This window comes from Onthophagus taurus, chromosome 3 (assembly GCF_036711975.1).
Source record: "Onthophagus taurus isolate NC chromosome 3, IU_Otau_3.0, whole genome shotgun sequence".
In the NCBI taxonomy this organism is placed as follows: domain Eukaryota; kingdom Metazoa; phylum Arthropoda; class Insecta; order Coleoptera; family Scarabaeidae; genus Onthophagus; species Onthophagus taurus.
The window spans coordinates 23216974-23243685 of NC_091968.1; the positions used below are offsets into that span (position 1 = coordinate 23216974).

The 26712-nt window shown below is 28.7% G+C and overlaps 4 protein-coding genes across 5 annotated transcripts; 2 read left to right on the top strand and 2 right to left on the bottom strand.

Moving 5' to 3' along the window:
• Positions 1-365: 365 nt before the first annotated feature.
• LOC111429127 (Ionotropic receptor 93a) lies at positions 366-13882 on the top strand. Of its 2 annotated transcripts, none has more exons than XM_023064944.2 (10): positions 366-1239; positions 5299-5547; positions 5601-5750; positions 5810-6195; positions 8757-9149; positions 9204-9581; positions 9641-9800; positions 9854-10071; positions 10120-10379; positions 11824-13882. In XM_023064944.2, the coding sequence occupies exons 2-10, from the start codon at positions 5535-5537 to the stop codon at positions 12080-12082; spliced, it is 2217 nt and encodes a 738-aa protein (XP_022920712.2). In that variant the 5' UTR covers positions 366-1239; positions 5299-5534; the 3' UTR covers positions 12083-13882. The 2 variants fall into 2 exon arrangements, with proteins under 2 accessions (XP_022920712.2, XP_022920713.2); XM_023064945.2 differs by lacking the exon at positions 366-1239 and adding an exon at positions 4891-5245.
• LOC111429128 (Pre-mRNA-splicing factor Slu7) lies at positions 1404-3227 on the bottom strand. The gene has a single exon (XM_023064947.2). The coding sequence runs from the start codon at positions 3139-3141 to the stop codon at positions 1477-1479; it is 1665 nt and encodes a 554-aa protein (XP_022920715.2). The 5' UTR covers positions 3142-3227; the 3' UTR covers positions 1404-1476.
• On the bottom strand, positions 12635-13265 carry LOC111429109 (uncharacterized). Its single transcript, XM_023064917.2, has 2 exons — positions 13180-13265; positions 12635-13111 (listed from the first exon to the last, which is right to left on the bottom strand). The coding sequence occupies exons 1-2, from the start codon at positions 13233-13235 to the stop codon at positions 13012-13014; spliced, it is 156 nt and encodes a 51-aa protein (XP_022920685.1). The 5' UTR covers positions 13236-13265; the 3' UTR covers positions 12635-13011.
• LOC111429129 (facilitated trehalose transporter Tret1-like) lies at positions 13336-26447 on the top strand. The gene is made up of 3 exons (XM_023064948.2): positions 13336-13382; positions 25015-25058; positions 25109-26447. Exon 3 carries the CDS (start codon positions 25120-25122, stop codon positions 26425-26427), a length of 1308 nt encoding a protein of 435 aa, XP_022920716.2. The 5' UTR covers positions 13336-13382; positions 25015-25058; positions 25109-25119; the 3' UTR covers positions 26428-26447.
• Positions 26448-26712: the final 265 nt, after the last annotated feature.

The following is a 26712-nucleotide window of genomic DNA, read 5'->3' on the forward strand; positions in this document are numbered from 1 at the left end:
CAGAAATTAAAAATTATAAATAATTTATATTTTATAATAATTTAATTTTTAAGTTAGGAGGATTATTTTAAATATGTAACGAAAATCTTGTTTAAGATCGGTTAAACACTAGGTACTTTTTCATCATTTTTAAGAGCGTTTTGAACTTATAGGTTAGATTACCGACATCATACAATCTTAATTGAAAGTAAAAAATATTAATTTATATGTTTAAACATTATTTTTTAAAGTAATATTTTTAATAAAATTATTACATTTATTGATTTATTTAATGAAAATTTGTATTGTTAGACCATGTTAGACATAACCTCAAAACGTCAAAAATTAATTTTGACATTTTGAGGTTAAAAAATGTTAAAAGAATATTTTATTAAAAACTCTTGTTTATTATTATTATTAAAACACATTTTAAATATAACTATTCCATACTTTGATTATATATAATATTGATTGAGCTAACTGGATATATCTACTAAAAAAAATGTGGCTCAAGGTGAATAGACGCAGATGGAAAGCGATAATGTGAAAGTGCAACAAAGATAGACGTAAAACCGTACTAAACAGACGGGCGCATGCCCATAAAAGTGTGCAAACGCAACCTCTTCCATTTGACGTTTATCGTTTTGTATACAAACATTTGATTATATACATATAATTGGTTTATGTCACAGCTTTATGTTTAAAAATGTATTGTTTCGTGTGCAAAGTTCGCGATAATACAGTTTCACATCACCTGTAAGTATTATAAATTATTTACCGCCAAAATTAACGCATGCCCATTACATGTCAATACGCTTCTATATCTATCTCGATTCGATCACCCTGCGCAAGGTATCTGTCTCCTTGGCTCAATCCATATTATATATAATCAAATAAATTGATTCATCGGGTCATCCTTTCTCCTCTTTTTCGTATAATACGTCTCCATATCCTCTTCGGTAGGTTTCTTAATTTCGTACATACTATTATATGGCCGTTTCCTTTCGTCTATTTTCAATATTCTACAACTTTATCAATAAGTAATCCATTTAAAACTTATAATTTTCAATCAATTTTAATGATTTAACCTTACTTTTCTTTGCCATTCAAATGTTAAACGTCAAAATTTAACTTGTCGAAGGTAAAGAAAACTGTAATGTTGGTAAAAGTCGATAAAGCAGTTAAACACTATGTAGTTTTTCGTCATTTTTAAGTCGTTTGAACTTGATTTTAGATTATTGATTTCACACAATCTTAATTGTAAGTAAAAATATTAATTTATATATTAGTTTTTAAAGCAATATTTTTAATGAAATTATTTCATTTATTGATTTATTTAATGAATCAATTCTATTTTTTATTATAACCTCAAAACGTCAAAAATTAATTTTGACATTTTGAGGTTAAATGATTTTAAAAGAATATTTTATTATAACTCTTATTTATTATTAGTATTATTATTAAAAGACATTTCAAATATAAGTATTCCATATAATCCTAAATAAATTGATTCATCGGATCATCCTCTCTCCTCCTCTTCATATAATACGCCTCCATTTCCTCTTCGGTAGGTTTCTTAACTTCGTACATACTATTATAGGGCCGCTTCCTTTCATCCATTTTCAATATTTCCCCCGCAAACTTTTGTTGTTCATCTTCTTTCTCCAAAGCTTTCTGCAATTTATCTTCCACCTTCTTCAACTTCTTCTTCTCTTTCAATTTTTTCTTCTTATTTTTCTTTTTTGATTTCTTAATTTCATTCTCATCATCACTGGAAGAATTTTCAGACGACGCCAACTTTATTTCTTCGTTATTAACTTTATTTTCTTCAATTTTAATTTCATCAAAACCAAAACCATCGGGTTTGTTAACTTCAAAACCTGCCTCTCCAAGACAATAAGAATTTTTAATGAACGAATGACAACATTTATAACCCCAATTTCCGTTGGTCCAATAAGAACCCCAAACGGAGGTGTGATTATTAATATAAATATCTTCTTTGTATTTCGAACGAATTATTTCTTTTTCTTGTCCTTTTAGGATTTTTCCCGATCGGGAGTATTCGGTGTAATCTTCGGTTTGGGCGAGTAAAAGTGATTTTGGGGGTGCTTCTAAGTGTTCTTCGCCTCCGTATTTTTCTAAAACACTTTTTTGAACTTTCGTTTTAAATTGTTCTTTTTTGCTGTCGTATTCTTTTTGTAACATCTCCAATTTTGTTGGTTCTGCTAATAAATGGACGTCCACACCTTTCTCGTAAGCTTCCCAAGCGAATAATTGAGCTGTTGCATGTTTTCTTGTATCTCCGGTAAATCGAACAAAATTTTCGCCCGAATACATATCATCTAGCTTTGGATTGGGATTTTCTCTCATCGATCGTGTTTTTGGGTCATAATAAGCTGAATTTGGGTCTAAATTTCTTAAATATTTCGCGGTGTCTTCGCGAATTCTTAAATTTCTAACTGTTATTCTTTGTTTGCTGTCGACTTTCGTTCCGGGCATATCAACTTCATCTACATATTTATCTTCATCTTGGCGTTCGTCTTCGTCGTCTTGACTATCTTGAGCGTCTAATTTATCAGCTCGTAATTGTCTTTTGGCCTCTTCGACTTTTTGGAACTCCTCGATAATCGCTTTATGTTCTGATGGGTCATATCCGCTCCATCTATCCCTTTTCCCATCGTACGATAGATTTAAATTAGCCTGGATAAACTCATCATGGGCTATACTGGCCCCAGAAAATTTAGCCCCAACTTTACGGGGGCGTTCCATGCAATCTTTTTTTTTATGGGTCATTGCCCCACAATTCTCACATGCGCCTTTACGATATTTAGTGATGGTTCTCGCGTTATCAACGCCTCTTTTGTACCATTCATCCAATTTTGAGAAATTACCTTCTTTGTCATCTTGAGGTCGTTGATGTTTTAAGGTAGGCCCACTTGTTCCGTAATACCAAGGTGCTGTCGCTATGTATTGAGGGATGTGGGGGTTTATATCTTTACCTTCTTCATCAACAGCTGCGGGGGCTGTACCCGCTTTTCTTGCTTCTTCTAATTCTTTCGCTTTACGCCAATCTTCTCGCGATTTTTTCTTCGGTTCGTCGTCTAATTCACTTTTTGTTTTTAATAGTTGCGAAACTGTTAAATTAGTTGTTGCATTTGCCATTATTTTTAATAATTAATCGTATTCTTAATAATAATTGTTTTTAGGTTAGATTTAGAAACATCAAATGTCAAATAATACATCAATAAACTACAGATTTCTGTAATTTTTAATACGTATTTAACCGATAGATGGCTTTTAATAAATTTGCAATTTTTGATATTTTTTAAATTTTTAAACTAATAACTCAATAATTAAAAAAAAAATTGATATAAATTTAATTAGACGTTTATTTATGATTTTATGATGTGTGGAGCTTTAATCCGATGGGATTGAATAATTAATTTTGACTATTAAGGGGGAGACAGTTCTGGGTAATCACCCCTTTTGGTCCAATTTTGTGTGTCGTTGATGTTTTAAGGTGGGCCCACTTGTTCCGTAATACCAAGGTGCTATCGTTATGTATTGGGGGTTTATATCTTTACCTTCTTCATCAAGAAGTTGCTCGCTTTTCTTGCTTCTTCTAATTCTTTTGCCTTAGGTCAATCTTCGCGCGATTTTTTCTTGGGTTCGTCGTCTAATTCACTTTTTGTTTTTAATAGTTGCGAAACTGTTAAATTTGTTGTTGCATTTGCCATTATTTATAATAATTAATCCTATTCTTAATAATAATTGTTTTTAGGTTAGATTTAGAAACGTCAAATATCAAATAATACATCAATAAACTACAGATTTCTGTAATTTTTTAATACGTATTTAACCGATAGATGGCTTTTAATAAATTTGCAATTTTTGATATTTTTAAAATTTTTAAACTAATAACTCAATAATTAAAAAAAAAATTGATATAAATTTAATTAGACGTTTATTTATGATTTTATGATGTGTGGAGCTTTAATCCGATGTGAATGAATAATTAATTTTGACTATTAAGGGGTGAGACAGTTCTGGGTAATCACCCTTTTTGATCCAATTTTCTGTGTCGTTGATGTTTTAAGGTGGGCCCACTTGTTCCGTAATACCAAGGTGCTATCGCTATGTATTGAGGGTTTATATCTTTACCTTCTTCATCAAGAAGTTACTCGCTTTTCTTGTTTCTTCTAATTCTTTCGCTTTACGCCAATCTTCGCGCGATTTTTTCTTCGGTTCGTCGTCTAATTCACTTTTTGTTTTTAATAGTTACGAAACTGTTAAATTTGTTGTTGCATTTGCCATTATTTTTAATAATTAATCGTATTGTTAATAATAATTGTTTTTAGGTTAGATTTAGAAACGTCAAATATCAAATAATTCATCAATAAACTACAGATTTCTGTAATTTTTTAATAAGTATTCAACCGATAGATGGCTTTTAATAAATTTGAAATTTTTGATATTTTTAAAATTTTTAAACTAATAACTTAATAATTAAAAAAAAAATTGATATAAATTTTAATTAGACGTTTATTTATGATTTAGTTTTAGTTTAAGTGGTAGGTAGCGCTAGTTAGCATAATTATATATTTTTATTAAACTAAAACTAGAACTAACACTAGACCTAGAACTAGAAAGTCTAGTGTTAGTTCTAGTAGCAGTGGTAGGTAGCGCTAGTTAGCATAAGATATTAGTATATTGTATATTTTCATTAAACTAAAACTTAATAATAATTTTTTTTAAGTTAGATTTACAAACGTCAAATAATAAATCAATAAACTACAGATTTCTGTAATTTTTTAATACGTATTCAACCGATAGATGGCTTTTAATAAATTTTACAATTTTTAATATTTTTTAAATTTCTTAACTAATAACTTAATAATTAAAAAAAAACATTTATATAAATTTAATTAGACGTTTATTTATAATTTTATGATGTGTGGCGCTTTAATCCGATGAGATTGAATAATTAATTTTGACCTTTAAGTGTTGAGACAGTTCTGGGTAATCACCCCTTTTGATCCAATTTTGTGTGTATCCATCGATGAGAACACCTGCTTCTTGTAAAAGATTAAGAAACCAATCAGTTTTGTTATTAATTCGTTTTTTAATACCGGTATATAAAGAAGATGTAATTTCATTTGTAATTTTATCACAAAAATGTTATCATTAACATTTTTGATGATTTTAACGTTTCCATCAACTTTTGGAAACAACTTTCCATCTTTATTGACTACAAACGCCACTTTGGGTAAATAATTTAACGCATTTATTTCAAAAGTAACGTTTTATTATTTGATTTAGCGGTCATTTTGGATAAAGAGTATTTAGGAGATGATTATGCGAATATAAAAGATGTGGTTGAGACTTACGTGGGTTTTATTAAACGTGAAAAGCTTAAAAATGGTGGATTAAACGTGATTTTTTACTCTTGGACGAGTATAAAAATCAAAAAAGATTTTTCGGCGATTTTAAGCGTCGCTTCGTGTTCTGATACTTGGAGGTTATTCGACGTTGCAAGAAATGAACACGTTTTATTTATGGCCATATCAGGTAATTAAAAAGATAACATTTTTGATCCAATTTAATCCCTTTTTAATCCGCAGAAAGCGATTGTCCAAGATTACCTCAAGATTTAGCATTTACAATCCCTTTAATAATGCAAGGCCAAGAACTACCCCAAATCATTTTAGATTTACGCTCAAATAAAGCGTATAATTGGAATTCCGTTACAGTTCTTTACGATCTCACTTTAAGTACTAAAAACTCCTTTAAATAATTTCATTTAACCCATTTTTCTTGTTATAAAATTTAGGTAGAGATATGATAACAAGAGTTTTAACTTCCTTAACTTTGGATAACGTTGATATCGCCGCCACGGCTTCGACGATTGCTTTAATGGAGCTAACCCAAAATTATTCATCGATTTATAACATTCATTACGTCCGGGAAGTTTTAACCAGCTTGAAATGGAGGAACATCGGCACGAATTATTTGGTGATGATTTCAATCGAATTGGTTCCTTTAGTTATGGATATTTCGAAAAATTTAAAGCTGGTAAACACCGAAAGTCAATGGTTATATATTATTTCAAACGCCGATCTGAAAAATGAAACCAATTTGGATGTGATTAAACATTTAAAAGAAGGAGATAACGTTGCTTTCGTTTACAACGTTACTAGTTCAGAAGAAAATTGTAAGGTATGATGCTTGATATAACTTTATCAATAATTAATTCATTTAAAAGTTATAATTTTAACTTAACTTCAAATTTCTGTCATTAAACGTCAAAATTGCCAAACGTCAAAGGTAAAGGAAACTGTAATGTTGGTAACGTCGATAAAGCAGAAATATAATATTATAAATAAATAATTAATTAATATTTTATAATATTATGATGATGATGAACTCCTGTTATGCAAGATTTTTAATCGTGTTTTGTCCCCATTTTGATTGTTAAACACTGGTTTTTTAAAAAACTTCAAAATCAGTTGAGTTATTAATAATCTGATACCTAGTATACCTACGTTCAAACGTGGTGGAAATTTGGTGATGATATGGGGATGTTTTTCAGTGGCAGAAGTTCGAAATCTTCATTTTATGGATGAAATATTGATATCTACCTTTGCTTTAACTGTTTTAAGTGAAATAAATCATCAAAAATATCTGAAATGATTTTGCATACTGGAATTAAACTAACTCTTTATTAATCTTTTCTGTGTACGGGTTATCTTTAGCTAAAATCTTGAAATGCTTGATACAACTTTATCGATAATTAATCCATTTAAAAGTTATAATTTTAACTTAACTTCAAATTTCTATCATTAAACGTCAAAATTGTGAAACGTCAAAGGCGTCGAAGGTAAAGAAAACTGTAATGTTGGTAAAAGTCGATAAAGCAAAAATATAGAGTTATAAATAAATAATTAATATTTTATAATATTAATTAACCTTATTTTTAAATTAAGAAGATAATTTTAAATTTGTAACAAAAATTTTATACTTAACCGCATAACTTTTAGATAGTTTTCTTTATTTTTGACACATTTCTCTTTATTAATCTTTAGCTAAAATCTTGAAATGCTTGATACAACTTTATCGATAATTAATTCATTTAAAAGTTATAATTTTAAGTTAACTACAAATTTGTCTTGAAACGTCAAAATCGTCAAACGTCACAAGTAAAGAAAACTGTAATGTTGGTAAAAGTCGATAAAGCAAAAATTATATATAAATAATTAATATTTTATAACATTAATTAACCTTATTTTGAAACTAAGAAGATAATTTTAAATTTGTAACAAAAATTTTATTCTTAACCGCATAACTTTTAGATAGTTTTCTGTATTTTTGACACATTTCTCTTTATTAATCTTTTCTGTGTACGGGTTATCTATCTTTAGCTAAAATCTTGAAATGCTTGATACAACTTTATCGATAATTAATCCATTTAAAAGTTATAATTTTAAGTTAACTTCAAATTTGTCTTTAAACGTCAAAATCGTCAAACATCAGAAGTAAAGAAAACTGTAATGTTGGTAAAAGTCGATAAAGCAAAAATTATAAATAAATAATTAATATTTTATAATATTAATTAACCTTATTTTGAAACTAAGAAGATAATTTTAAATTTGTAACAAAAATTTTATTCTTAACCGCATAACTTTTAGATAGTTTTCTTTATTTTTGACACATTTCTCTTTATTAATCTTTTCTGTGTACGGGTTATCTATCTTTAGCTAAAATCTTGAAATGCTTGATACAACTTTATCAATAATTAATCCATTTAAAAGTTATAATTTTAAGTTAACTTCAAATTTGTCTTTAAACGTCAAAATCGTCAAACGTCACAGGTAAAGAAAACTGTAATGTTGGTAAAAGTCGATAAAGCAAAAATTATAAATAAATAATTAATATTTTATAATATTAATTAACCTTATTTTTAAACTAAGAAGATAATTTTAAATTTGTAACAAAAATTTTATTCTTAACCGCATAACTTTTAGATAATTTTCTTTATTTTTGACACATTTCTCTTTATTAATCTTTTCTGTGTCGGGTTATCTATCTTTAGCTAAAATCTTGAAATGCTTGATACAACTTTATCGATAATTAATCCATTTAAAAGTTATAATTTTAACTTAACTTCAAATTTCTGTCATTAAACGTCAAAATTGTGAAACGTCAAAGGCGTCAAAGGTAAAGAAAACTGTAATGTTGGTAAAAGGCGATAAAGCAAAAATTATAAATAAATAATTAATATTTTATAATATTAATTAACCTTATTTTGAAACTAAGAAGATAATTTTAAATTTGTAACAAAAATTTTATTCTTAACCGCATAACTTTTAGATAGTTTTCTTTATTTTTGACACATTTCTCTTTATTAATCTTTTCTGTGTACGGGTTATCTATCTTTAGCTAAAATCTTGAAATGCTTGATACAACTTTATCAATAATTAATCCATTTAAAAGTTATAATTTTAAGTTAACTTCAAATTTGTCTTTAAACGTCAAAATCGTCAAACGTCACAAGTAAAGAAAACTGTAATGTTGGTAAAAGTCGATGAAGCAAAAATTATAAATAAATAATTAATATTTTATAATATTAATTAACCTTATTTGTAAACTAAGAAGATAATTTTAAATTTGTAACAAAAATTTTATTTTTAACCGCATAACTTTTAGATAGTTTTCTTTATTTTTGACACATTTGACAGCGTTTTGAATTTATAATTTTAATGAATATGTTTTATTTGTAGCAAGGAATTCAATGTCACATCGAAGAAGTTTTAGATGCATTTAGTCGAGCTTTAGAAAGTGCGATTTTAGATGAAATCGATTTGGCCGGCCAAGTTTCCGATGAAGAATGGGAAGCGATTAGGCCAACGAAATCGGAGAGGCGAAATTTTTTATTAAAAAGTATGAAAAGTTATTTATCGCAAAATGGGGAGTGCGATAACTGTACAATTTGGCAGATGAAAGCCGGAGATACATGGGGAAGAGAATTTTTAAGAAACTCCTCAGTTCTAAGCGTTGAACTTTTACAAGTCGGTTATTGGAAACCGAGAGAAGGCCCGTTAATGACCGACGTTTTATTTCCCCACGTTACACATGGATTTCGCGGAAGACGATTATCTTTAGCTGTGGTCCATGTATTAATTAATCACCTTTAATACGTTTCGGATAATTGTAATTGCGATTTTTAGAACCCACCGTGGCAAGTTATTGAAGTGAATAATTCCAGTGTGACGTTTCGTGGAATGGTGGCAGATATCGTTAATGAATTATCGAAAAATCTAAACTTTTCTTACGCTGTAATCCCAATTGGAAACACTTCATCATCAAAATTAAACTCCGATTATGATTTTAATGATATCTCAACGTACGAGATTCCGGATGTCATTATTAATTTAGTACGAACGAGGAAAGTTTTAATGGCAGCTTCCGCTTTTACAATAAGCGAAAAAACTAAAACTTTAGTTAATTTTACTCTTCCAATTAGCACCCAAACTTACACAATTTTAGCTGCACGACCTAAAGAATTAAGTCGAGCTTTGTTATTTATGTCACCATTTACACAAAGTGTAAGATAATTAACATTAAATTAAATAATATTAATAAATTAGTAAATAAATTTTTTTAGACTTGGTTGAGTTTATTAACAGCAATTTTATTAATGGGGCCCATTTTATATTTAATGAATAAATTCACCCCGGTTTATGAATACAATGGAATTAGTGTTAAAGGCTTATCATCAATTTATAATTGTATTTGGTACGTTTATGGCGCTTTACTTCAACAAGGTAATAATATTGAGAATAAAATTCGTTTTAATTAATTAAAAATTTCATTTAAGGGGGAATGTATCTTCCTTATGCTGATAGCGCAAGAATAATCATCGGATCTTGGTGGTTAGTCGTTTTAGTTTTATCTACAACGTATTGTGGAAATTTAGTTGCGTTTTTAACATTCCCTAATAGCGATAAACCCATTTCAACTATTGAAGATGTTTTGAATCATCCTTCTTTAACTTGGACTATTGCCCAAAATAGCTTTTTTGAAGAAGAAGCCAAAGTAATGTCTTACGATTGCTAATACAAATCATTAAATGTTCCTTTTTAGACATCGAACGATCCAAAATATCAAGAATTATTTAAAAAATCAATAAAAGCATCGATTAATAAACAAAATATGGTTCAAAACATCGAAAACGGCCACCATGTGTACATCGATTGGAAAATGCGGTTGCAATATATGATGAAGAAGCAATTTTTATTAAAAAATACCTGCGGGTTAGCGTTGGGGAAAGAAGAATTTTGTGAAGAAAGAATCGGGCTGATTTTGGCTAAAGATAACCCGTACACAGAAAAAATCAATAAAGAGTTAGTTTAATTACAATATGCGAAATCCGTATTCGAATATCCTCCGAAATATTAGAAATTTCAAATATTTTTGATGATTTATTTCACTTAAAAGAGTTATTATCGATTTTTACCAACATTACAGTTTCCTTTACCTTTGACGTTTGACAATTTTGACGTTTAATGACAGAAATTTGAAGTTAAGTTAAAATTATAACTTTTAAATGGATTGATAAAGTTGTATCAAGCATTTCAAGATTTTAGCTAAAGATAACTCGTACACAGAAAAGATTAATAAAGAGTTAGTTTAATTACAGTGTGCAAAATCCGTGTTCGAATAAGCTCCAAAATATTAAGAATTTCAAATATTTTTGATGATTTATTTCAGTTAAAAAAGTTAAAGCAAAAGTATATATCAATAGTCCATCTATAAAATGAAGATTTCGGACTTCTGCCACTGAAAAACATCCCCATACAATCATCAAACTTCCACCACGTTTGAACGTAGCTATCAGATTATTAATAATTCAAAGAATGAAGTTTTTTTGAAAAACTAGTGCTTAACAATTAAAATGGGGACAACACGATTAAAAATCTTGCATAACAGTAGTTCATCATCATCATAATATTATAAAATATAATTAATTATTTATTTATAATTTTATATTTCTGCTTTATCGACTTTACCAACATTACAGTTTTCTTTACCTGTGACGTTTGACAATTTTGACGTTTAATGACAGAAATTTGAGGTTAAGTTAAAATTATAACTATTAAATGGATTAATTATTGATAAAGTTGTAACAAGCATTTCAAGATTTTTGCTAAAGATAACTCGTACACAGAAAAGATTAATAAAGAGTTAGTTTAATTACAGTGTGCAAAATCCGTGTTCGAATAAGCTCCGAAATATTAGAAATTTCAAATATTTTTGATGATTTATTTCACTTACAAAAGTTAAAGCAAAAGTAGATATCAATAGTCCATCTATAAAATGAAGATTTCGGACTTCTGCCACTGAAAAACATCCCCATACAATCGTCAAACTTCCACCACGTTTGAACGTAGCTATCAGATTATTAATAATTCAAAGAATGAAGTTTTTTTGAAAGACTAGTGCTTAACAATTAAAATGGGGACAACACGATTAAAAATCTTGCATAACAGTAGTTCATCATCATCATAATATTATAAAATATAATTAATTATTTATTTATAATTTTATATTTCTGCTTTATCGACTTTACCAACATTACAGTTTCCTTTATCTTTGACGTTTGGCAATTTTGACGTTTAATGAGAGAAATTTGAAGTTAAGTTAAAATTATAACTTTTAAATGGATTAATTATTGATAAAGTTGTATCAAGCATTTACAGTATGGAAAATCCATATCTCCGAATAATTGAATAATTCGATTTTGCATACTGTATTTTGTTTTATGTATTTTAATCTTTTAATTTTTAGGATAAAACGTTTACACCAAGTCGGTTTGATTCAAAAGTGGTTGAGAGATTATCTTCCGAAACGAGATAGATGTTACAAATCAAGATCGACTTCTGCGGCAAATAATCACACCGTAAATTTGGACGATATGCAAGGAAGCTTTTTCGTGTTATTTTTCGGATTTCTAATTGGTTTATTCATTATTTTCGTTGAAAAACTTCTTTATAAGTATCAAAAGAAAAGGAGCAAATCAAAATCCGTCCAACCATTTATTACATAATAATTTTTTTTATGATTTATGAATAAGTTATCCAAATGTCTGTTATTGGAGGTAGATTCCTTTCACGAATTTATTTTATTTCTCGTTTTAATTATTGCCGTTATAAACAAATTTTGGGATTAATAAATGGATAAAGGATTTTATAATAGATTAAACGCTTACCACGGGGCAGTTGTATCATCAGTTAGGAACAAAATTAATAAATTCACAATGCGATGTCAAAGTGACACGACCACTTTGAGGTTAAAATTTTAAGCTGTCAATTTAACAACGTGAAGTTAGTTAAAAATGAAGGGGTTTTCGGTTATTACTTAAAAAATGTAAATTTTTTTTAAAGTTTATTATTTCAATGTTTTTTTTTAATAACAAATAATTAAAAATTATTTTTTTTTATATGAAACTCAAAATATTGTGAATATGGCAACTAAATAATTTGACATAATGATATTTTTTAGGTTAGTTTTTGAATTTTTAACTGTCAATTCAATAATAAGCTAATTTTTTTTGATTAATTGGTGTTTTTATTGATTTTAGATACAAAAATAAATCAAAATCCGTCCAAGCGTATATTACATATTAATTTGTTATGATTACAAATGTTAACAATGGTTAATAATAATAATAATAAAGAAATAATTGTTGTTAGCAGTGATGTAAGCTGCTGAAATGATTTTTATCCTTGAAAACCGGGCCCCATGCGTCCTTTTTCGCGGTCGCCTCCTTTTTATCTTGTTGATACTTTTGTATGGCCTCGTAACCTGACTTTTTCGACGTTTTATCGAAAAAGTTGTTACCTTGATTTGCGGGTAATTTCCCGCTGTAGTAGTCGTGCGATGTTCCCTGAACCATTTTTGAAATTGGCGATAAGAAAGCTAATTTAAGCAGAAATGTGCAAAACTTTAAAAGTGATGTCTCCCAATTTGGAGTAGCTACGGAACGTGGTGTATTTGAGTTAATACTTGAAGTTCTAAGCGGTTTCCAGCGTTTCCTCTCCGACTACCTTTACGAGTACGTAAATTTTTATCCAATCTAAATAAAAACCAACAAAATTTATATTAATAAATATAATAAGATTAAAGATTTGGGGGAAATCTCACCTTACGATTGGAAATTGATCAAAAATTAAACTGTTACACGATGTTCTACAATTCATTGACACATGAAGTGATTCTAAGAAGTTTTTGGGATTATCTTTTCAAGACTTTACTCGACGAAATACAGCACAAGAATGAGTCTTCGCAGTTGAATTCTGAATATATAATCGAGAAGTTGGTGACGTCGTCGGTCACGAAGTGAACAGGTGGGTAATTTGCATCAAAGACGCAGACAACATCACGTACACAATGAAAAAAAAATGATTAGGATTTCCCGATTTTCCAGAAGCTCACTTAAATTAGATTATAAACGATCCTAAAAGAAAATAAAACGCAATTTCATTAATTAATTATTAAAATATTAAGGTAAAAGAATAAAAAATGGATGCTACATCACAAGAAAAGCGATTTAAATAAAAATGCAGTACGATTTTAGACTTTGACCCGACATAGTCCGAGGAACTATTTATAAAAGTTATTAAAAATGCCAGACGTTTAAAAATGTCGGAATAAATTTTTTTCGCAGTGGAATATTACCAATGCAAAAAAGGGTTTCCAGATGATGTACAAGAAACCAGATATTGCATCAGACTTCCACTATGTTGTTTATTGTTGTCTTATTTACACGAAATGTTCGTTTTATTACATTTTTATGCATTAAGAAATCGAATTTGCTTCAACGAAAATAAAACTGGTTTACCATCTATTTTTAGCAACATTTTAATTTATAATAAATCATAATATTTCGTTTAGACAAGTTTTAATTAAGGCAGTAACTTTATTTTTACATCTTTTGTAACTAAAATGAATTAAGTGTGTTAATTTTGACATTTTGGAACAATGGTTTTGTATGATTTTAATGTATTTAATGCATTTTGTGCAATTAACAAAGCAATTTCTTTAGCACGTGTCATCAATATATACTGCAACATCAAGAAGTTTATAAAATACTTCTTTAAATGTATTGGGGAATACGGAATATTGTTAATAAAGCTTTTTATTGTTTTAAATATAAATTGAACTTTACAATACTTTTCTTGACAACTTGTTTATTGTTGTCATACGGTAGCGCCATCTCTCGTAGGAGCTTAGTATCAGTAAATACAGTTCTCTACAAATTGACAGGCATCATATCATTATTTATAGAGTATTCTCTATAAACAAGGATCATACTAAACCTACTGTATCACAATGTAGAGATATTTTTGTTGTGAGATTATTGGCTGCATAACATATTGGGTATGCGGAGCATGCAGAGGATTGAACTGCGATTAACAGTTCCAGAAGACGAACAGAAGACCAAGAAGTGATATTTTCTTAGAAGAAAAGTTATATCTTTTCATGAAGCAAAGTGTCATATCAAAAAAATTTGTCAGATCGTCAAGAGCTACGTTACAGAATGCTAAGGCAAGAGTTTCTGTGGATAGAAGCTGTGGCAGAGAGTTCATATTGAGTAGTATAATGTAGTGGGACAATTTATCTATAGGTCCAAGATGATCCTTGATGATCTAACTCTGGGAAACTTACAATGAGCTATAAAAGGAGGCCAAAAGGTTAGACTGGGGTTAAATGTAGAAAAAACAAAATACTTAAACCTGTTACTAAATGAACGAGGATGAAATAAATACGACATTACTGTTACGCTACTACGCTAACAAAAAGTTGATCAAGTCTACAAACATCTCCAGAATAACCAAAATCAGGATATACAAAACTCTTATTAGGCCGGTTGCCACATATGGATCATAAAAATGAATACGAAAACGATAGAGGGATTGAAGGTATCGTCTCAGATGGATTGAACATGTCATGAGAATGGCAAATCATCAGCTACCAAAAAAAATGTTCGAATCTACATTATCTTCCCTCTAGTATCATCTTAACTAATAATGGAACGGATAGTGATTTTGCGAAAAGCTGGACATCGGGATTTCTATTCGTCCATTATGGTTGTAATCTCTGGTGCATTTCTGAAGTGATATACATTGCCACACTATTGCGATATTTGAATAAAAATGAAATTAATAAGAAAGCTAATAAGATATGTCAACTTATTTGGATCCAAGATACAAAATAAACTTTTTTGATGGTGATTTAGCTAACGAAGCAACTCTAAAGAGAGGATACTTTAATTAATAATTGGTGATATTTCCACAAGGATTCTTCAAGAAATTAATTTTATAGCGAATTTTAAAAATTGCAACATCGAAAATTTTTTAGTTTTCTCAAAAACTAAAAGTAATTTTTCAAAACGTGTTGGTTCATTGGAAACAGGACACTTTTATTAATATTTTGGGAACTTTCATACTCATAGTCCAAGAAATGGATTTTATACGAATTTTTAAAACTTAATCGGCGTAAATTGCAAAATTCGAAATAATTGTCGATCATTTCAAACATTTATTTCTCAAGAACTGAAAGTGATTTTTCAAAGCGGCTTTTTGCATTAAAAAGAGGATACTTTAATTAATAATTGGTGATATTTCCAAAAGGATTCTTCAAGAAATTAATTTTATAGCGAATTTTGAAAGTTATCGATGAAAATTGCAACATTGAAAATTTGATCAAAACTTCAAATATTGATTTCTCAAAAACTAAAAGTTATTTTTCAACACGTGTTGGTTCATTAGAAAGAGGACACTTTTATTAACATTTTGGGAAATTTTCAAACTCATATTCCAAAAAATGGATTTTATACGAATTTTTAAAACTTAATCGGCGTAAATTGCAAAATTCGAAATAATTGTGTGTAAAATATGTGATTTTGCAAAATTAATGTCCGTGTTAAACGTAAAACACATCTAGAACAATTTGAAACGGCAAAGTTTGAATTATTTTAGATTGTTCTATGTTTTTTAATTCTTATTGTGTAATATAAAATCGCTGACACAAGAATTACTGACTGAAACTTCGAAAAACTTTAATTTTCAAAGAGTAAAGTGCTCTTTAGAGAGTTGTTCTAGTGAAAATAATAGCTGTTCCAGATTGCGTTAGCTATAATAAGTATACAGTGTGTCCTCGGATTGTGTCCCCGTAAGGTAAAATTGACGATAAATTTTTGAATTCAAATTCCATCTTTTGCAATTAAAGTCTGGATGTTATAAAACGAAATATAACCAAGTTTTACGTCAAATATCCTCAAAGTACCAAAGTTAACGCAAGAAGTTTGTTAACCGTTGCAGGTAAAGTGGTCTTTCTGAGCAATGTACAACAAAAGTTGATTAAGATAAAAAGTTTGTTATGTTAAATTATAGCGATATGCCGAATTTTATTAATTTAGGATATAAAAGCAAAATGCAGATTTTTAAATCATAAGATTAACAAAACATTTTCGATCTAAGCTAAATTAACATAAAAGCTTATTCAATGATACCACCACCAACACTAACACATAATTCAGCCCTTTTCCGACATTGTTTATAACTTTTTCTAATATGGTCTAACGGAATTTCTCTAATAACAGTTTCAATTTTTTGTTTTAAAGTCTCTAAATTGTTATTAAAATTTTTAGTGTACACTTTTTGTTTTACATAACCCCGAAAATAAAAATCCATAATAGATAAATCCGGACTTCTTGGCGGCTATGGTTGCGGACCATATCTGCCAATCCATTTTTTCCAAATAACATATTTAACAAATTTCTAATTAAAATGGTCGAATGTGGGCCGCAACCATCTTGTTGAAAATATAATTTATTGCGTTCTTCTAAATCCGCGCCGTCAAGATAATTAAATAAAGAATTTTCTAGTACTTCCAAATATCGGTGTTGATTCAAATTGCCGTTTATGAAGTAAGGTCCAATAACACCGTTCAACGAAACAGCATACCACACATTCACTTTCTGGGAATACTAGCATTTACAAGCTATGCGATAATTTGGATTAGTCTTTGACCAGAATCGACAATTTTGCGATGTAACCACTTCATTAATGGTGAACCATGCTTCGTCCGAAAATATTATGTTTTTTAAAAAAGTTCTGTCTTTCAAAATTTCCTACACACGCCACAAACAATAATCTAAACGTTTTGCTTCATCACCTAGTTCGACAGTGTGGTGAAATTTTGGTTTATACGGCAATATTTTATTTTCTCGATAAATTCTTTGTAATTGGGATTTACTTATACCAACTTGAACTGCCCTTTTTCTTAACGACACCTTTCCGTAATCCATTGCGTTCGTTACTGCAACAATCGACCCTGCATCATTTCATCTAAAAGCTTTTTTTTCTTCCTTTTATTTTCCACATTGCCCGTTTCCAAAAATGTTTTTTCAAAGTGTTTTTTCAAAGTGTTTTTTCAACTCTCTTAATTGTTTTTTTATCTAGTAAAAATCCAACTTTTTCCTCAAATTGCCTTAAAACTGCATTGTAACTAATGTTCACCAATCCATAGCACTGCACTATAAATATTTTATGTTGCAATGTAAACATGATTAATTAATATTTGACAATAGGCTAAAGCTAAGCTATCAAATGATAATTGTTAGTTCACTTAGGTCATTTGTTTTTATTGTAAAACGGAATATTAGAAAAAAAATTTCAAGAAAAAACTCATTTTTTCTTTTATACAGGGTCCGTTACTAATGGGACACAGAGCAACAGTGAATTCCTTACATTAAATTATTACGATTTAACCCAATTTATGTTAGTCCAATTGTTAATAACAACGAAGATACAGATGGTTAAAGTTAATACTTTATTTTCGTTTTTCTTTAATAATTTCGTTGTCTCTTACATTATGAACATGAAAATTGGTCCATTATCATTTTTTAATACAATAAATAATAATTTGGTGTTAGTTTTGATTTATCTTTCAGATGGCGCTGTCTACCTTAAAAAACCACCCTTAAAGTAGTCATATATTTTCATCGTTAAAATTTTTACAACTCACATAACATAAAACAGTTTCTCAGACATTTTAACATAAATTTGATATACCTATCAATATTCTCTAAAGTTCTCCGTTCCCGAGATAATCACTGTTTAAGGGCACTTTGCAAAATTTAATATCTCAGTAACATCAGTTGGCGTTGACAAGGTTTTTATTTAGTCAAACACTAGACAATCAGTTTGACATTCAGTTTCATTTTACGCTCAGCATTATTGTAATCAATGTATTTGTTACTTTGAAATAATGCCCCGGCATATTTTTTTTTCTAACACGGAAATGCGTGATATGGTGTGCATATACACTCAAGAAAAGTTTAATGGAAGGGAAGCGTGCAGAAGATATTTATTAAAATACCCCAACAGAAGACAACCAAATCACAAGTTATTTAAAAATTTGTATGACCGCTTAGGTGAGACTGGTTCATTTCGTCCTAAACGAAATACAGGTCGTCCAAAAAAGATTTCCGTTGATGAAGAAGATGAAGTTTTAGTACGAGTTAGTAACAACCCAAAAGTTAGCTCTAGACGTTTGTCAGCTGCAACCGGGTTAAGCAAGTCGTCAATTCTACGAATATTAAAAAAAGAAAGACTGTATCCATACCATTTTGTGATTTAAGAGTTCGGTTAGAATTTGCTAATTTTATCAAAAATCGGCAAAATTCTGACCCATCGTTTATTGCCAACATTTTATTTACTGACGAGGCGACATTCACTCGTAGTGGGGTTTTTAATTTTAAAAATTATCATGTTTGGGAAACTGAAAACCCACACATGACACGGCAACGGCATTTTCAACATGAATTTAAAATAAATGTTTGGTGTGGGTCCGCGGGAATTACCAAATAATTTGAACGGCCACAATTATTTACAGTTTTTGCAAAACCAAGTAGACGATATGTTGGCTGAGTTACCATTAAATATTTGGACTGTCATGTGGTTTATGCAAGATGGAGCACCACCCCATTTTTCCAGGCAAGTGCGAGATTATCTCGATATGAATTTTCCACGAAGATGGATTGGCCGAGGTAGTCATTACACTTGGCCACCACGAAGTCCCGATTGTAATCCTATGGATTTTTGCGTATGGGGATTTGTAAAATCCCTTGTTTACAAAGACAATCCTGAAACTCGTGAGGAACTGTGGCAAAAAATTGTAAAGGCAGTGGATATCATTAGGAATGAACAAATATTATTTAACATAAGAAGATCATTTTCTAAACGGATTGGAAAATGCATTGAAGCTAACGGTGGTCACTTTGAACACTTACTCTAATGCAGCTCATTTTAATTGTTATTATTGTTTCCTCTTTTTGTTCGATGTTATTATTATTAAAATGTTTAAATAAATTATAGTCGTTATTAAAATCGATTTTTAATATAGTAATTATGTTAATATTTTTGTAACATCAACTTATGTTTGTGGATAGTTAAATTATATCTGAAAGATAGATCAGAACTATACTAATTTATCATTTATCATCTTAAAAAGTAATAATATAAAAATTTTAATGTTCATAATTTAAGAAAAAGCGAAATTATTAAAAAAACATCGAAATTAAAGTATTAACTTTAACCAACTCTATCTTCGTTATTATTAACAATTGGACTAAGATAAATTGAATTAAATCGTAATAATTTTACGATTTAACCCAATTTATCTTAGTCCAATTGTAAATAAAGACTTTTTCACCGCCAACTAATGTTTATTGAGCATAGTGAAATTTTGCAATGTGCGCTTAAACAGTGATTATCTCGGGAACGGAGAACTTTAGAGAATATTGATAGGTATACCAAATTTATGTAAAAATGTCTGAGAAACTGTTTTATGTTATGTGAGTTGTAAAAATTTTAACGATGAAAAAGATATGACTGCTTTAAGGTGGTTTTTTAAGGTAGACAGCGCCATCTGAAAAAGAAATCAAAACTAATACCAATTTATTATTTATCGTCTAAAAAAATACTAATGTACCAATTTTCATGTTCATAATGTAAGAGACAACGAAATTATTAAAGAAAAACGAAAATAAAGTATTAACTTTAACCATCTGTATCTTCGTTATTATTAACAATTGGACTAAGATAAATTGGGTTAAATCGTAATAATTATATGTAAGGAATTCACTGTTGCTCTGTGTCCCATTAGTAACGGACCACCCTGTATACTAAATTAATAAAATTCGGCACATCGCTATAATTTAACATAACAAACATTTTATCTTAATCAATTTTTGTTGTACATTGTTCAGAAAGACCACTTTACCTGCAACGGTTAACAAACTTCTTGCGTTAACTTTGGTACTTTGAGGACATTTGACGTAAAACTTGGTTATATTTCATTTTATGACATCCAGACTTCAATTGCAAAAGATGGAATTTGAATTCAAAAATTTATCGTCAATTATACCTTACGGGGACACAATCCGGGAACACACTGTATATTTGTAATATGGAATTGATAATAGAAAAACTATGGTCACAGCAATCAACTAGACATTTCGGCAGCCAAACATATTTTTAGTTATAACTTCGTAATGCTGTATCCCATCATTTTGATTTTCTAGAACAATAACTAGAACAACTAGAACAACCCAGAACAACAAAGAAAATTTGATTTTTCCAAAAATGGGGTGCTAGTCAAAAAACCTGTTTTTTCGGTTTTCTCGCGGAGTTTTTATTTTTTCGATTTGTTTATTTTTGGAACAATGTAAAACAACTCTAGAACAATCTAGAACAATAAAAAATTTAAAAATCTAAAAATGGGGGGCTAACTTCCCGCACTCTCATTAGATGCAGTTTTGATGGTGACTCGGTAGAAACTTTAAAATGAATTAAGTATTATATATGTTATATATGTATATAAACAGAATTTAATTTTTTTAAATTTAAGTTATAACAATATATTACAAGTAAAAATAAAAACAAATATTTTATAATTTTGATTTTTATAACAAACGTAAAACTTCCCTAAAAATACTCCACTTCCTATTAAAAATTAACACTAATAAGTGGAAGATACACACTATTTAGTGATACTTTGTCAATTAATAGAGTAAAATTAGAGCGAATTTTTAATAATTTACACTGATTAAATTAGAAATGTATCTAATTAGAGTCACGAACATCTAGTTAGATTACATATAGAGTAACGATTTTACACTATTTAATAAACACCATCTTCTCACTATTTAGTGTAAATTTTTAATCTATTCACCTACACTATACAGTGCAAAAAAATAACTCTAAATAAATTGGACCGATCTGAACCATGTTTTAGAGTTGATTTTTACTCTATATTTTTTCCTGTGCACCTGTAGAAAGAGTTTTTTCGTTGATGAATAAAATATGGACCAGCGAAAAAACACAATTAGGAATAGCAACTCTTATTTTAAGTTTTAGTAATTTTAGTTACTAAAAACAATATTAATAAAACATGTCTGCAACTACATACTTATTTAAAAAGTAAACCAGATATTTTAAAGAAAATTTGCTCCTCCGACAAATACAAAAAAATCCGAAAATAACTAATTATTTATTATACTTATTATGTTCATTATACTTATTGTGTTACTCTTTTGAAATATTATATTTTTATATATAACTTAAAAACAGGTTTAAATAATTTTAAAATGCACCTGATTATTAAAATTGTTAAATGTTTGCTAAATAACTTAAGTCAATGTTTAAAATATAGTGTCAAATCAATAAGAATGTAACCGAAAACAAAAGTACCTAAAGTTGTCCCGTTTTGAGTCGAAATAAAAATGGTCACGTTAGTAATAACACAAAAAGCGCAACAGAAATACAAATCTGAAAAAATCAACTAAACGTATTAATTTAACTCAACCCATCATGACGGATAGACGGCGGCAATAACTTTTTAAACCCGTTCATTAACATTAAAACTTCATTTTATTAAACAAATTCCTTTTACTAAAAATTTTGATTAGAAATTGTTGAAACGATTCAAATACCATGAATTGATTAACAAAATAAATTGCTGTTTATTGTATGAATAACATATCTGTTTTGGAATCTTTAATAACGAACATGTTTTTAATCAACAGCGAAACTAAAGGGAATATCGTACAAACTTTAATATTATTATTTGAGAAGAAATCTTACCTAGAAAATTTGATAATTACTTTAGAAACATTAACACTATTCGATTATATATTTAATACTAATCGACACACTGGAATTAATAATTAACAAAGTAATAATTACAAAGAAATAGGGGATGTTTTAAAAGAATAAGTGGGGTATGTATAACCTAATTTAACTGTCAGTTTAAAAACTGAACCTCTTCTGATTGACATTGACATTTATTGACCAAGTATTAAAACATATCAATGAATAAAATGTAATTAACAAAACAACAACAAATTTCTGATTTAAACATTTGTGTTTATTTATAAATTGTAAATCTTATATTTAAATATTAATGTTTCAAAAAAGAAGTACTTTGGAATATGACGGATAGATGGCGCTAATTTCATAAATAATTATTTTATTTTAAAACATTTCTGGTTTACGATCTCTTATAATGAACATGTTTATTTATCAACAATGAAACTAAAGCAAAAATCATACAAACATTTACAACGATTATTGGTTTGAGTACAATCTAATTGAAATGTCAGTCAAAAAGGTGATCTATGTCATGTAATAGTATTAAAACATATCAAAGGGGTAATTAATCTGAAAGAATCCAATTTAAACATTTGCATTGATTCTAAATTGTACATTATTGATGTTATATTAATTAAAAAGAAAATTTAAATATTGTTTCAAAAAAAGTACTTTGAAATATGACGCATAGATGGCGTTAATAACTCTTTAAAACAGTTCATTAATATTAAATAAGTTCAACAACGAAACTAAACCAACAATTATACAAACATTTACTATGATTATTGGTTCGAGCTGTATATGTGGCATGGAATAATAAGTGGGGTTACGTACATTTCAGGTATATTCTAATTGAACTGTCAGTCAAAAAGGTAATTACTACTTATCAACGGGGTAATTAATCCATAAGAACCCTATTTAAACATTTGTGCTGTTTATAAATTGTATATTATTGATATCAAATCAATTAAAACTAAATTTAAATAATGTTTTAAAAAAATACTTTGAAATATGACGTATAGATGGCGTTAATAACTCTTTTATTTAAAACAGTTCATTAACATTAAATACGTTCAATAATTAAATAACATTAAATAATCTAATAACGAACATGTTTTTTGTCAACAACGAAACTAAAGAAAAAAATCATACAAACCTTTACTACGATTATTGGTTTGAGCTGTATAATATATGTGGCATGGAATAATAAGTGAGGTTGTGTGCATTTTAATTGAACTGTCAGTCAAAAAGGTGATCTATTTTATGTAATAGTATTAAAACATATCAAAGGGGTAATTAATCTGAAAGCTCTGATTATATATAATATGGATTGAGCCAACGAGAGAGATAGCTTGCGCAAGGTGATCGAACCGAGATAGACATAGAAGCGTACTGACATATAATGGGCGTGCGTTAATTTATAAGATAAAAAACTATCAATTAGAAGTAACATTTATAATACTTACAGGTGATGTGAAACTGTATTATCGCGAACTTTGCACACGAAACAATACATTTTTAAACATAACGGTGTGACTGGCTGTGACACAACAAAACGATAAACGTCAAATGGAAGAGGTTTGACACTTTTGTGCGCATGCGCCCGTCTGTTTAGTACCGTTTTATGTCTATCTTTGTTACACTTTCACATTATCGCTTTCCATCTGCGTCTATTCAACTTGAGCCACATTTTTGTTAGTAGATATATTCAGTTAGCTCAATCCATATTATATATAATCAAAGTCTGAAAGAATCCAATTTAAACATTTGCATTGATTCTAAATTGTGCATTATTGATGTTATGTTAATTAAAAAGAAAATTTAAATATTGTTTCAAAAAAAAGTACTTTGAAATATGACGCATAGATGGCGTTAATAACTCTGTAAAACAGTTCATTAATATTAAATAAGTTCAACAACGAAACTAAACCAACAATTATACAAACATTTACTATGATTATTGGTTCGAGCTGTATATGTGGCATGGAATAATAAGTGGGGTTACGTACATTTCAGGTATATTCTAATTGAACTGTCAGTCAAAAAGGTAATTACTACTAATTAGTCATTTAAAAGTTTTAAACATATCAACGGGGTAATTAATCCATAAGAACCCTATTTAAACATTTGTGCTGTTTATAAATTGTATATTATTGATATCAAATCAATTAAAACTAAAATTTAAATAATGTTTTAAAAAAAATACTTTGAAATATGACGTATAGATGGCGTTAATAACTCTTTTATTTAAAACAGTTCATTAACATTAAATACGTTCAATAATTAAATAACATTAAATAATCTAATAACGAACATGTTTTTTGTCAACAACGAAACTAAAGAAAAAAATCATACAAACCTTTACTACGATTATTGGTTTTAGCTGTATATGTAGCATGGAATAATAAGTGAGGTTATGTGCATTCTAATTGAACTGTCAGTCAAAAAGGTGATCTATGTTATGTCATAGTATTAAAACATATCAAAGGGGTAATTAATCTGAAAGAATCCAATTTAAACATTTGCATTGATTCTAAATTGTACATTATTGATGTTATATTAATTAAAAAGAAAATTTAAATATTGTTTCAAAAAAAGTACTTTGAAATATGACGGATAGACGGCGCCAATAACTTTTTAAAACCGTTCATTAACATTAAAACATAATTTTGTTAAACAAATTCCTTTTACTAAAAATTTTGATTAGAAATTGTTGAAACGATTCAAATACCATGAATTGATTAACAAAATAAATTGTTTATTTTATGAATAACATATCTGTTTTGGAATCTTTAATAACGAACATGTTTTTATTCGACAGCGAAACTAAAGGGAAAATCGTACAAGCATTTACAACGATTATTGGTAAGATATTTTTTAATTAAATTAATTAATAATAATTTATTGTATTTTAGTTAATTTATTAATGATTAGTGATGGAATGCATTATTCTTGGTCATCATCCGTAACTCCACAACTACAATTAAATTCAACCGACTTAAATCATCCTCCATTAACCAACAGCGATGTAACATTACTAGAAACAATTTATTTAATCGGCGGATTAACAGCTTTACCTTTCATGATGTATTTTCCGGATAAATTCGGCCGAAAAAACACGATTTTCGGCGCGATTTTATCAAGTTTTATTTCTTGGAGTTTAATAGCGATTTATCCGGACATAAAAACTTTTTGTGTTTCCCGATTTTTGGCGGGAATGAGTGCGGATACTGGTTATGTTTCAATTCCAATGTATATATCAGAAATTTCTGATAAAAATATAAGAGGGGCTTTAAATGGACTAACTTATATCCAACTTACGATTGGTGTTTTAATAATAATGACAATCGGGCCGTTTATATCGGTTAATAAATCAGCTTTAATCGGCGTTTTTATAAATTTATTCGCATTAATCTCTTTTATTTTTATACGCGAATCTCCGTATTTTTATTTAAAAAGACAACAAAGAAATAAAGCGGAAGAATCGTTGAAAATTTTGAGATGTAGCGAAAATGTTAAAATTGAACTTGATGAATTAGAAGAAGCCGTTCGAAGACAAGAAAAAGAAAAGGGGAGATTTATGGATTTAATAAGTTCAAGAAGTAATCGAAAAGCTTTAATTTTGGTTGTAATCGTTTTTTGTTTAGTTAACATTTCCTGTGTGCCGATTATTTTTATGAATGTTAATACAATTCTGAAAGAAACTTCGGATCATTTCTTTCCATCGGAATACGGTGCTATTTTATTCTCATCCACTCTTTTAATCGTTGGAATTATTGCGACTCTCTTCGTTGATAAAATTGGAAGGAAAAAGTTATTAATTTTTTCAGGAATTTCAACATCAGCTACGTTAATTGTTTTAGCCACGTATTCTTTGTTGCAATACCTAGAATCTGATTGGGCGAAAACACACAATTGGATACCGTTTATTTGTATTATATTGTATGCAGTTGGAATGAGGTCGGGACTCGGAATAGTTCCTTTTATATTAAACGGAGAATTATTTCCGATGAGTGTAAAATCAAAGGGGATGACCGTCGCTGATTGTTTTTATTTAATTTCCGGGATAATTTGCGTAGTTTTCTATCGGGAATTAAAGGAATCTTATGGAATGTATATCCCTATATATTTTTTAGGTTGTTTTACCTTGATAATTACATTGATTGTATCGGTTAAATTACCTGAAACTAAAGGAAAAACTTTAGAGGAGATCCAAATCATGTTATTGAAATAAAAATTAAATAATTAAAACGATTTTTAAACAATTTAATCTTTCAATACCACTAAAAAAAAGTTGGGTTATGTTTGCATTGCTAACTTCATTTACTATTCAATGACACAAGCACGAACTGTCATTCCGTGTAATTTAAATTTCTAATTTCACACTAGCGCCATCTTTTGTTTGCTAGCTGTTTCAAATAATGTTTAAATGAATATAATAAATAATATAATTTGTAATACTAAAACTAGAACCAACACTAGAGCTAGAACTATTTTAGTTTCAATTGATTTGACATTA

What these genes read in the sequence shown, in the direction of transcription:
- LOC111429128 (XM_023064947.2), bottom strand. Translation starts at nt 3,141, where the DNA reads ATGGCAAATGCAACAACTAATTTAACAGTTTCGCAACTATTAAAAACA.
- LOC111429127 (XM_023064945.2), top strand. Translation starts at nt 5,155, where the DNA reads ATGTTATCATTAACATTTTTGATGATTTTAACGTTTCCATCAACTTTT. An exon ending in TCTTTACGATCTCACTTTAA is followed by an intron (nt 5,751 to 5,809) that starts GTACTAAAAACT and finishes TATAAAATTTAG; the next exon opens with GTAGAGATATGATAACAAGA. An exon ending in TATCTTTAGCTGTGGTCCAT is followed by an intron (nt 9,150 to 9,203) that starts GTATTAATTAAT and finishes TGCGATTTTTAG; the next exon opens with AACCCACCGTGGCAAGTTAT.
- LOC111429109 (XM_023064917.2), bottom strand. Translation starts at nt 13,235, where the DNA reads ATGAATTGTAGAACATCGTGTAACAGTTTAATTTTTGATCAATTTCCA. An exon ending in GATCAATTTCCAATCGTAAG is followed by an intron (nt 13,112 to 13,179) that starts GTGAGATTTCCC and finishes GTTTTTATTTAG; the next exon opens with ATTGGATAAAAATTTACGTA.
- LOC111429129 (XM_023064948.2), top strand. Translation starts at nt 25,120, where the DNA reads ATGATTAGTGATGGAATGCATTATTCTTGGTCATCATCCGTAACTCCA.